At 37.6% G+C, this 13,043-nt stretch overlaps 1 protein-coding gene across 2 annotated transcripts; it reads right to left on the reverse strand.

Moving 5' to 3' along the window:
- Window positions 1-2,356: 2,356 nt before the first annotated feature.
- NOA1 (P-loop containing nucleoside triphosphate hydrolases superfamily protein) lies at window positions 2,357-12,014 on the reverse strand. 2 transcript variants are annotated; one of them, XM_089992414.1, is made up of 14 exons: window positions 11,511-12,014; window positions 10,855-11,040; window positions 10,110-10,196; window positions 9,929-10,008; window positions 9,528-9,609; window positions 7,827-7,847; window positions 7,543-7,588; window positions 5,996-6,114; window positions 5,408-5,521; window positions 5,233-5,331; window positions 5,045-5,134; window positions 4,299-4,408; window positions 2,788-3,043; window positions 2,357-2,705 (listed from the first exon to the last, which is right to left on the reverse strand). In XM_089992414.1, the coding sequence occupies exons 1-13, from the start codon at window positions 11,979-11,981 to the stop codon at window positions 2,794-2,796; spliced, it is 1,755 nt and encodes a 584-aa protein (XP_089848540.1). In that variant the 5' UTR covers window positions 11,982-12,014; the 3' UTR covers window positions 2,357-2,705; window positions 2,788-2,793. The 2 variants fall into 2 exon arrangements, with proteins under 2 accessions (XP_089848540.1, XP_089848539.1); XM_089992413.1 differs by having other exon boundaries at window positions 2,357-3,043.
- Window positions 12,015-13,043: the final 1,029 nt, after the last annotated feature.

Below are 13,043 nucleotides of genomic sequence, written 5' to 3' on the forward strand. Positions count from 1 at the left end.
TTTCAGCAAGATGTCAAAGATATAAAGAATCATATGATCAAATTCTACAAGCACATTAATGAAATAGATTTCAAGGGCGCGAAAGACAATTAAAAGAAATTGACATCGGTTAGAGATGTGTCGAAAGAGTTTGTCTAGCTAATTAAGTTGTGGATAATTATGCACCTTTATAATATATCAAGTTAAATTGATATTTATAATTAGATAAATCAAGTTAAACTTTAATTATAACGTTGTAACGAAGCCATGTATTGAATGCAACTTTGTAATTGTTAAACTAATTTCATACAAATCAAATATATTTAGTTCTATGTTAATCATATTGACTGTTCGGTTTTTGTAGTTGTTAATGGAGAAATAGTTTTGCCAAACTGATCAATTTTTTACTATTAGTAGAATTTTTGCAAATATACTTAATGATATTTCAAAACATATATGTAAACAAGTATGATATATGCAAATGAGTTGAAAATAATTGCTGAAATTAGTAGCCGAAAGGAAAGTAGGTTGTGAACCACTGGTTTGAGAGAAGACAAAAAAAAAAAAACAGATTATACAAAAAAAAGCAAGTTGGGGGCCACAACGGGTTTCTATATGATTCAAAAAATTCACAAAAAATATAAACTGTCGCGTATTTATCATAGTTTCATGAATATTTATGTATGATATTTATGATATATAAAGATTCACAAATAACTTCATGCGAGAGCATGCAATATATGCAAAAATGTAAGCTACTTGCAAAATTAGTGATAAGTGTTTCATACATAAGTTTATGTAACTTCAAGATATACGCAAAAGTATGTCATTTGCGAGAGATGCTTTGCAAATATTTTTATGCAAAAATTTTAATTTATAGGAAAGAGTTCGATATTTGCGATTTTGGTGATTTCAGGTTTACCTACATTTCACAAATATATGCAAGTTCGTGGGGGTATAAATTCACGATTCTGGATTTAAGTGGGTCTTGAACATATTTGATGGGTGGTACAATTTTATCGCAAAGATGCATAAATTCACAATCGTGAAAGGTAAGTGTCTTAGCAATGTTAGATATTTGTGATTTTAAACATGAAGAGAATATAAAAAAATTTAAGTTTTTTTTAAATCACATCCAATTATTTATACAACATGATCATTTTCTAAAATAAGATACATTGCATCACGCCAACTCATTCAAGCTTATACCCCTAACCTGATTTGAGAGAGGAGATTAAAGAATTGAGACATCTAGGTCCTGAACAGTGAAGTAGTTGAAAAATTGTGACGTCCACCTTTGTCATTTTGAAAATCACACCACACCTTTATACGCAATTCCTTAATTACTTTTCTCAATAAATATCGGGTGGCCCATGGCCTGATGCGATCAAGTCATACTAGGGCCTAGTTTATCGCTATGATCCCACGAAAAAGGGTACACAGCTCGAAAAAACATAGGGGTTTTCCACTTTCCTCTCTGCATGGGGGAGGATTTTCACGGGAAGGACATCAACTTAGAAAACATGTGGGGAACCAAGTGGATTGACCATTTTGCCACGGGGTAAGTTTGTTTCACATCCCGTGGGAATACGGTCAGTTTCCCGTGCAAAAGAGGGTTTTCCCATGAAGCAAACAGGTCCTCAAAGTCAGATGATTTGGGTTTGAATAGCAGAGTCAACCAAGTGTAACTTGATTGTTTTAGAGACAGGACTTTGTTGAACACTGTGAGCTAATGCCGTTCATGTTGAGGGCCAACTCTTATAATCTTTGCTGGACTCGCCAGGTCCTTGGACAGACCAAGACTCTGACTTTACTTGAGAGTGATCCACAGTGTCCCAATCTGGCCCAGGTCTTCATACGCAACAAATAGGGCTGGCAAACGTGCTGAACAAGACGAACTTGAGGTGTTCAAGCTTGGCGCATTCTTGTAGCGAGCCTAGCAGAGTTCGAGCTTATAAACAACTCGAGTTAAACAAGCAGAGTTTGAACTGGCTTGTTTATAGAAAAAAAATATTGTTTAGATCTAGAAGAAATAGGATTACCAAAAAATACATAAAGAGCTTACTACCTAATGACCTTATAGGAGTTGAGCCAAGCCTAGTAGCTATTGTTTATATTCACTTTGCCGAGCCAATTTTATGAGCTCTTTATGAGTCGAGCCAGGAGCAGCTCGGCTTATTTCCCAGCCGTAATAACAAGATGCCCGGATATTTTTTTTATCATTTTTACATTGAAAAATTGTGGGTCTTGATCGAAACTCAGGTCCAAAACGGGACATCCAAACCATAATGGTGCTTTCTCTTAGTTGTCCAAAAAATAAAATAAAAAACTCCAAAAAAAAAGAAACTATGCATAAGTAAACCAAAGCCGGTTCGTCCCTACACGCTCAACATTAATGACTACTGCTCATAATGGCCATCTAACAAACCAATGATGACCAAAATAGTGTTCCTAATGTGCAGGAGGGAAATGAGACAAAAATACAGATTTTGTTTGGGTAATATATCAATTTCTACATGGTACAAGCTGAATTTTGAATTGATATCATCATCGGTTCAGTATCAAATAGACTGTTCTGCAGATTGCGATTTTGCTGAACAATCTAAAGTTGCCTGACACAAAAATTCTGGCATTCGGGTGCAAATATGGGAAGAAGTGTACATCATCTGGATGGATTGATCTTCCAGAATATAAAGGCATGTACATCATCTGGATGGTAGAAAAGCCTGAACGGGAAGAAGTTTTCTAGCCATAATAGATATACAAAATCTACAAGAGGGAGCAACGAACAGAAGTGCAGAACCATACCTTGAATCACACACACAACTTTGGTCTCATTTCTATCTGTTTCTCTGTCAAGTCCTGATATACATACCATGCGGTGCCTGCCTTGCCTACGGGCATAGGAGGGCGGACGAAGATCTCAACAGGCTTTGGTACGTGAATGGCAAAGTGTAGTTCTTGGGGAGTATCTTCATCAAACAAATTAGAAAATTCTGATGAAACTCCCATAGGCTCAACTGTTATCCACCCTAGACCCGAGATGGCAATGTCACAAGCAGGCCTATTCAGCAAAAGCAAAAATCAGTTCTAGATTAACCACTTCGGATTTCCAATAACCATGACCGGCACCAAACAAAGTTCAAAGAAATAGATCACTATGTTATAAAGTTAAGACAACTTAATCTGATTAGTCAAAAATTAAAAACCACCAAAAAAATAACATATTTTTCGATTATTTTATCATATATCTATCATATTCAATAACTTGAACAGGCTCCCGCTCAAGTTTTTGATATAATGCTAGCCAAGCTCTCGGACTTTCATTGCTAATGGAAGACCTGGCAAAGGGAAGAATGTGACTATCAAAGCTTCTAAAACTCCAGGTGGTAGGGCAAATCGTAACATCTATCCATGGTTTTATTAATCATGACATCCCTCTACCTCAAACAGATATAACCAAGTCCCAGTTAAACAGCACCATCTGACGCAATTCGAGATAAACAGCAACATGACGTTCAATCTAATCTCTAGAGGCTTTTGAGCTCATGCAGAAGCAACATGCAAGGGAACTGAAGCAACAAACAATATGGAAATGGAAAAGATCAAATGCTAAGCTGGAATACCAAGGAAATTCCAAAGAGGACGATGGTCAAGAGTTTGGTTATTTATGGTTCATGTCTAGATAAGAAAAATATGTAAACATGAGGTACATGTCAGTCCATCAATTTTCTACACCACAATGACATGAAGGCTCAGAAACTTATTTGTACTCGGTTTCAAACTATGAACAATTTGAAGTCTTGCAATAGATACATTACAATCTGGCTTCATGATTTTTTTTTCCTTTTTTCTTTTTTTTTGGAGGCAAAGAAAATCACAATATTATTAGAAAATAGCAAAACATGCAATGGCAACAAGAATCATTTGATAAAGTACAGATAAGAAGACACAAACCCAATTTCAATTAAGTTCAGGTGGTTGACCTCCCAAAACTGGAGGTCAATGGCTGAATCACGTCACCATGATCCTATCGTGCCCACATAATGAATTACTCAAAATAGAAAAATAAAACAGTTTATTGGGAACAGGTTGATTCACCATTTCCTGTGAAGTTCAAAGTAATATTGGATTTCACCAACCCTTCCTTTTTAAGAACATGTATCCTCATCCCCACATGGATAATCCCAACTGTTTTAGTTATTTTCACAATTACGTTTTGTCCTGGTGATCAGGTAAAATCTCCACAACCTTAGCTCAACAAATTCACAGGATATAAGGAAATTGCAGAAAATACAGTGGTGATAAAGACAATTTACCGCTTCAAGTCTTCAAACTTTATTTGTAACTGGCGAACAGACTGAAGACCAGGCCAGCTATCTGCCCTCCCTTTCCCATTTGGTGGTGTAAGCAATACTCCAAGTTCTCTCTGGAGACATTAAGTCCAATGGCAAACCAATATTCATGTAAGAACGTAAAAGAAACAATTCCATACTTCATCCTCCCTAGTAAAAGAAATTCATGAAGAAACTATCAAACAACAGGACATCAGGGCGTGTACACACACACACACACACACACACACACACACACACATGCACAAAAGAGCCAAGGTTACAAATTGAAGGAAGGTGATTAAGCATTCCAAAATTTTGAGAAAGGCAAAATTTTACCTCATGGTGTATCTAGAAAAGTTTAACGTTGATCTATCAAATTTATACTTTTGGTTTCCTTACAAAAAAACAGTTTTTAATCAAGCGAAGGTGAAAACAGAAGGACGGTGACTAGGCATTTCAAAATTTAGGAAAAGGTATTTATTTACCTCATGGTGTAGTCAGGAAAGTTAAACTCTGATCTATCAATTTAATTCTCTTGGTTTTCTTACAAAAAACTACAGTAGAAAAAATACAAAAACATAGGAAAGAAAACATATGAAAAAGAGAAGAAAAGAAGTTGACAAACAAGAAGTTTTCATCACTTTTTCAAATTCTTACAAATATGAGAAAATTTCTACCAGATTAATCCCACTACAAGCTTAACGAGTGTTACATGCACGTGCACATACCTTGTAAAAGTCATCCGCTTCAACAGTAGACACCATGTGCGCACGCAATGCCTTGGGTCCATAGATAGTCAACCGTGCATGTGGAAAAACCTGCATGCCATGCATGGTCATGTATTGGGTGCTCCATACTTAGCACGGAGAACAGCCAAAGTAAATACTATAAGAACTTGGAGATGTATAGTACAAACTTTTAATATATCAATCCTAACAAGTCCTCCCCAAAAAATGGAAAATCCGTTCAAGCTCGTGGCTCCTTTATTAGAAGGTGCTTCATTATCAAACAATACCTGAACAACCATATAATGGTCATCAGGAAAGCAAGATGACAAATTTATAAAATTTTCTAAAAGACTCAGGACGTACAGGAAATTGTTGGCCTTTTAAACGGCTCTGAGGTGCAAGGGAAGGCAGATCTTCAGAATGAACCACAGCAGCTTGCCTGTGGTGAAGGTGCACTCCAGGAGTGTCATATAGTTTCTATAAAGCAGCAATGAAACAAAAGTAAGGATTTCAGCCATTAAAAAGAATTCTACAACAACAAAGTGCCAACTAACAGATAGATCTCAAAGGAAAACATTGAAGGACACCATTGGGACATTCTTTGGGCATTAGTAATGCAAATGAAGCCTATGGATAGCATGAGAAAGTTTCTAAAGCAGTCATCCCATCTAGTGTTGCTGAATAACATAATCAAAGATCAGAGAAACTGATAGTGCCCAAAATCCAAAGCAAAGATAGAAAATGAAAGACCAAACAACTCGAGCAGCCCATGGTAACAGCAGCAAAAGGGAAATCAACAATGAAAAATATTGGAGATCTTAGGGATGCTTCAGTTTGAGCATACTGAGTTTTGGGATTCTCTTTGCATCTGGAAACAGATATCAATTTAGTTATCACCTCCAACAAAACATCATGATACTACAAGAGAACATGTTCCTAAAGGAAACATACCCCACCACCTTGAAAGGCATCAATCTCGATTGGACCAAGGGTTGTTCCAGGAACAGCGGATTGCATGGGCTTGTACTTCCGTGCAGCTGCAGCAACTGGATCTTTTCTGGCCATCATCTCTACATACAAGTAAAAGGGATTTAGTACCATCCATGTCATATCAGAGCCAACTGTGCTACAGTGCAGTTTCTTCAAGTGTCACTGACAAACAAGGTAACATTTGCTATGACCTATGAAGAAAACATTAAAAGGGAGGAAACAACAGTTTCACAAATATATAGCATCAAAACATAGGGAAGAGTTTGAGTCTAACAGTGATGCAAAATCACACAAACCAGACTTGGAGTAGCCAAATCTCAATCCTTGACTGAAGGTAACAGGGGCGTTTTGCCTGAAGACTTTGATGCCAAAGTGAAAAACCAAGTGAAGCTTCTTGGATAGGTGGGAAGCTCGCTTCCCGGAAACACGCTTCGGAAGCACCGATACTCCTCACTTCTGAAACTTGATGAGAACCTCGATTCCCCCACGCTTCTCCTATGCATTCCACACACTTCATCTATTCTTCTTATATGTTCTCTTACTCAACTTTTCATGTTTTTTATGTGTTTTCTCACTCTTCTCACTCACTTCCATGTGCTTTCTCTAAATTGGTAGTCATCATTTTTAGATTTTGTTAAAAATTTAATTCTTACACTAAAAAAATCATGAAATTTAATATTAGTCACTTATTTTAGTTTTTATTTGTGTTTCATTTTTATTCTCATTCAATTCTTATATTTCTTTTTTTTATTCCTCGCTTCCTATACATTTTAAAATGCATTGCTTCCCGTTTCCTATACATTTTAAAATGCATCGCTTCCACTTCCCGTAACGTTTCCCGCTTCTGCTTCCTAGTCTGGCAACCTTGGCACAAACCAAACAAAAATATGCACCCATTCGGATGCATTCATGAAGATGACAAACTATCTGACATGTAAAATAAAACTCAAATGACAGTCTAAATGGAGGTTGCGCATGAAAATGTTACAGGCCATCCAAAAGTATTTGTATAATGTTTATGCTCATGAAACTACTATGCTTTCAAATGCTCCCAACTTCAACTTTAAACTTGTATAATGTTTATGCTCTCTCTCTCTCTCATATATATATATATATATATATATATATATATATATATATATATATATATATATAAATAATCAACTTGCCGAGATTTTCCCTTTTTTCCGAGAAAAAACTCATTTTTTGAAAATCTTCCGAGATATTCTTTTTCTGAGAATATCCTGAGAACGAGATTTGTGACTATGTGATAGACCATATGAGGATGTTCAGCAGATCAAATAACAAATGATTAGCTGGAAGATATAAACTTAAAGAAGAGCAAAGGACTAATTTTCATTCACACGTGCAATGTATGTCGTAGTTTTAGGGTTGCTATAATATATTCCACAGAGAAGACCATCAACAATAAGGCATCAATCCAAAATAAAAGCAAGGAATAGTTGCTATTCAACAAACCAAAACATAGACCAAGTTCCAGTGCTTACGTAGCAGAGCATTGACAAAAGCAGACTTCCCAACATTTGCCGAACCCTGTAGAGCCATACAAGTCAAATTCATGCAACCAAAATCAGAAACCAATGCCAGGATGAAAAACAGCATCATGATGGAGAAAAGCAACAGTAAAGAACTAAGCAAAAGCATGGAAAGGATGATGAACACATAGCCCAGTTTTCTAAAAATTTAATTTTGAAAACTTCAAGCCAAAACATGCGAAAGAAATCCAACATGATATGAAAATACAAAGCATTAAATTCAAGAAAGTACTCACCAGAATGTATACATCTCGGCCCTACAAGAAAAAGGTAAAAGCAAAAAATTGTCATAAATCTTGGACATGGAAAAGGACAATAAAGAAACAAAACTTGGAATACAGCTACAAAACTTAGACCGATAATCTAACTTGTAATTTCTTGAGAATACTTCAATACTAAATGAAAATGACTTGAATATTGTAAATGACCAAAAAAAATTCAAGCAAACAGATGCATATGATGGAAAAACTGCAATAAAGGATGATCATTTGAGAATATGAATGACAAATATTTTCCACAAAAATGCAAAACTACAGGATTATAAGTAATTTTCTCAGTTATTATGCCTCCAAAAAAAGGAAAAAACAGTTCCAATTCATTTTTCCCATGTTGAACATTTTTTTTTCTTTAGAGAAAAAATTGGAAACCAGAGCCAAAAACAGGTCTTTGTTTCAGATCCAATGAGGTCAGATCCAGAACCAACTTTTGTAAGCCCTTAGCTATTTACAACTAATCAGATCCAACTCACAAGATCTGACCAATGGACAAGATCAGATCAATCCTGGCTGGCATGCAACCATTTGAAGACTTCTTAGAACTGCAGCAATGTCCTCATGTAGATAATGATTTTCTTCAAAAATACACCTTTCCTTAGAAACTACAAATGGCCTCTTGGTCTCACAGGAAATGTTTACATGAGATATTTCTAGCACCCAAAAAGGGGAATTTATCCCATTCAACTTTTCAGTGCTCCTTCCCAGGAACTTTCATATATAGTGGAAATAAGTGAAACCATCATCCTTTTGGGAGCATCCACTCCTTTTGCATAGTATGTCAGCCAACAAGGTAAAGAAACACAAGGTAGGAAACAATGCTTGCTTCTGACTTGGAGGCCAGCATGACTTGAAAGGACAGAAACACCCGCTACACTACAATACATATTTCAAATTCAACGTGACATATGATCCTGTGGGTCAAGAAAGGACCTCTGGTAAAAGTAATATGCACATAAGGTCAAGAGCACCCTTCATTTACCTCCATCAGATCAATTTCATAAATTTATGTCAACCATGGATCTGCTTATTCTTGATCCTTTGATTTTCTTCTCTTTATTGAAGATCCTAATGCTTCACTCCAGTACTACTGTCAGATAGTTTCCAAGTGCGGGTGCGACACTTGGACACAGCTTCCTTTGTGTTAGGTGAAGTCAACCACACTGAGGCCCATTTCTATCCAAAAGTAGATTCAGTTAACCCTAATCAAGTCCATTTTTATCTATATTATATATACATACATAAATGTACACAAATACACGTAGTGTTAACTTAAAACTGTTAAAATTTATATATATATCCTCCCTGCACCCCCGCACCCAAGTTTTTTTAAAGTGCCGCACCCGCACCCGCACCCGCACCTATGTGACATAGTTTCTTTACTGACTTGAAAAGAAGGGGGAAAACATTATCTTTCTAGTTTTCAGAAGAATATTCACAATTCAAACACATGGAGAATATAATCTTTCTTGTTCTTGAGCGTTTGTAGTTCTAATGGGCAATTTTGTTGTAGTTCTATTTTGTAAGTAATTTCGGCCATGCCCTACATAAAAAATGCATCATTTACTTTCCCCAATTAATAATGGCTTTATTTCCACATCGTCAATGCTTTCTTCAGACTAAGATGTATAAATCCAGCACTACCAGCAACCTAATATGACAAACCTTTTTCTCCTTTTGGATCTCAACTGTAACGCCTTCGATCCCTACCAAAGACTTTGAGCTGATCAAGTGGATGCTCAGAACACTGCAAAAGGCAACACAAAAGAATATGACATTGATGCAATAATGACGCCAAAATTATTTGCATACAGATCCACACAATAAGAAAAATATCAAAAAATAAAACAAAAATCTTTCTGATGACCTATGGAAAAATCTAAGATTGCCTCATCAATAATTCTGTCAAAAGGGAAATGGATTCCCACTAGCAATCTCAACATCAAGACAGATTTGATCATATAGAGTGAACAATCAAATTATGATCCGATGCAGATGACTTTGGCATTATTCTCTATGACAACATAAAATTCCATAGAACATTCATTGAGAAAGGTAAAACTCACTTAAGCTTCTTCTTCATTGTGGCCTCCACAATCCAGTCACCGACACAGTTGAGATCAGTCCCTTTAGGGAGCAGATCAACCTTGACAATTAAAAAAAGTCCTGACTGAGCAGGCTCAAAACTACAATGGCAAAGAAACAGTAGTTACAGCACAAACTAGAACCAATGCCACAGGAACTTACCTTAGTTATAACCAGAATGATAGGATTTGCACCAGCAATATCACGAATCCGGGCCAAAAAACTTCCATTGAAATCAACAATATCAACCTATAAAAAAAATTGGACAAAACAAAACATCATGAATTTCCATATATCCCAAAGACATACGACAATTGATCTGATCGAGGTTCATGGGTATCACTGAAATTGTTGTTGATCTCAAAGTGCTCCAAGAAAAGACCTCACAATCAGGTATTAGATGAAGATTATGATGAGACCAGTATATACTCTGTAGATATTCAAGACAACACAGGTAAATATCCAAATCACAATGTAACACAATTGAGCAATAGCTATGTGCTTTCCTGAACCACCTGACACAAGCTCACTCAGGACAACCGTTAGATTCTGATTTGAAAGAAGAAGAAGCCTTTGAAACATTAACGGACACCTGTCAGCATTAACCACAGAGATGTTCCCAATTCAAAAGCACAACTTTTAGCCATAGTGCAGCAGCAACTTTCATCTTCGATACTGAGGCACCTGGCCTCTGTATAGAAGCTAGTTTCAGCTTCAAGAGAAGCCATAACTAACAATAACAATTTACAATAGAATGCTTTAATGAAACAACGGGGACATAAAATTACAAAATAAACGAAAACATAGCATGCTTCGAATAAATATCAGCAGTTTAAGCATGAGGGCATAATGAATATACACACGAAATTATATGTTTATGCATGTGTAATCTAGAAAAATCCATTACCAATTTAACAATCAGCACTTTCTCAGCTCTTAGGTGACACAACTTCTCACGAAGCTCTTCAGCAGTTATGAACTGTTTACCACCAGCATATCCACCATTTCCGCCAACAGCAGTAATCATGTGTCCATGCGACAGAAGTTTACACCTCCCGCAAATAATGGTTCTAAGCTGATGATGTTTCTTCTTCTGTACTAAAGACCAAGAAATTAAGCTCAACTTTAAATGAAGTACCCAAAGGAAGAACAAAAGAAAAAAAAGAAAAATCACTGTTGGAGCATGCATTAATCACTTTGGAAAAGATATCACCCAATTAAGCTAACAGGTTAAAACGATGATACTAGCACGAAATAAATTAAGTGTTTCAAGCATGACTACATTCTTAGTTCAAAATGGTCTGAAAGATAAAGAAATACGGTTATCCATCAAAAACTCGACACCGCCAACTAATACCACCATCGTCGAAACGGAACACACAATTCTGATGATCACAACCAACCAAGAAAATCGTTAAGAGCCCAAAAAGCCAAACCCAACAAATCAAGTATCTCCAAAAAAGCAACAAAACGAAGGGAACCATCAAAACCAAAGAAACAAAGCAACCAGATTGAAGAGTCGCCCAAGAAGATAGGGAAAAAAGAAAAGAAAAGAAAACCCACCACTACGTAGGTCTGGCGATCGACGTACCCGGGGGCGTCGACTTCGTCGATCTGCAGAGGCGCCCCGCAACCGTAGCACGAAGCGACGACGGAGGCCACCCGCTTCAGCCCGACGTCCTTGTTCTTCTTCTCTTTCTTCTTCCTCGACGGCCCGGAATCCGGCTCCGCCGACAGGAGGCGGTGAAGGTGGAGCTCTCCTCTCGTAGGGGCAGCGGCGCCCGTGCCCCCCGATGACTCACCATTGGAGACCGATGCCTTGCTTCGTTGGGTCTGTGAATTTATTACTGATGCTTTTACCAAAGAAGAAGATGGTAGTAGCGGTGGTGGTGATAATGAAGAAGAAGAAGAAGAAGAAGAAGAAAAAGAAGGCCTGAGCTTTTGGAATGAAATCAGAAGGGGAGAGGTCGCGTTGTGGAGAAAAGGAGGAGTGAAGGAAGAGGTGAAGTCCAGGAAAGGGGTCTTGAGCGACATTGGCGCGTTTGGTCCTGAGAATGCGATAACGATACGAGAAGATATCGATACGCTGACGAACTATCCTTTTTGTATAGGTTTGTGACCATCATTCAAACGTAGAGATTAAGCTAGCGAATGAGCTCGCCCCATCTGTGCTTTTAGAAAAATTGTGACTTGATAGGACCGTCTTTTGAACGATCCAAGGAGAAAAAAACCCATCACTGACCGCCGGTTGGTAAAAAAAACCCTTGAGGCCGCCCTTGACCCACCGGGGAGTACACCCAGCTTCGACCTTATGGCAAGGAACATCACCCATGGGTTTCGAACCTGTGACAGTTTGGAACTTATGGCAAGGAACATCACCCATATGAGCAGATATAGATTAGTCATTAGAATATGTTTAGCATATGAACCTAGGTTTTTGTGGTTCTTTTATTCTTTTCTTAAATCTCACCATAGGGAACCAAGGTTGTTAAATGCGATGAGGCGAAGCGAGGCGTTGAACATGTTATGAAGCGAGGCATTGAAGCGTAAGCTTCATGATCAAGAGAGTAGGTCTCAATTTCGGTCGTGGAGAGAAGAAGTCCCCCCGCCCCTCGCCGGAAACCTCGTCAGAGGGTATCAGCTCTGCTTCCTGACGGGTCTGTGACTCTGTGCAGGTTACGACAACGGTCAGAAGAACTCAGTCCGTTAAACTCGCTAGAAGCTTTTGCTTTTTTTCCCGGCGAGTAAATCCAATTTCAGGCCACGAAGAGAAGAAATTCCACCGTAAATCTCGCCGGAATATCCTCCTCTGTTCATTGTGTAATTGTTTTCGGTTTTAGCCACAGATCGGAGGAGGCACCGACGCTTTAGGTACTGAGTGTATGCCTCAGTACCTTGAGGGTGCGCCTCGCCTGTGAGGCATAGGCTTCAAGTACTGAGGCGTACGCCTCTCACAACACTGTAAGGAATTGATGGACATGATTGGTTTTATGGAGACCATGCACAATTCTAAAATAGATGATTTAAGGTATAAGCAAAGATCTTTTAAGGTTTAAAAATTGATGATTTAAAAAAGTTGTAAATATTAGAGCATCT

The sequence above is a fragment of the Nuphar pumila genome, chromosome 16 (assembly GCF_984573655.1).
Source record: "Nuphar pumila chromosome 16, dmNupPumi1.hap1.1, whole genome shotgun sequence".
Taxonomy (NCBI): Eukaryota; Viridiplantae; Streptophyta; class Magnoliopsida; order Nymphaeales; family Nymphaeaceae; genus Nuphar; species Nuphar pumila.

Coding starts and splice junctions, on each gene's coding strand:
- NOA1 (XM_089992414.1), bottom strand. CDS start 11,981: ATGTCGCTCAAGACCCCTTTCCTGGACTTCACCTCTTCCTTCACTCCT. Junction 6,115..7,542: donor TTTTGTCAATGCTCTGCTAC/GTAAGCACTGGA, acceptor ACTTGTATGTAG/AGATGATGGCCAGAAAAGAT. Junction 4,409..5,044: donor AAGCGGATGACTTTTACAAG/GTATGTGCACGT, acceptor TAATGTCTCCAG/AGAGAACTTGGAGTATTGCT.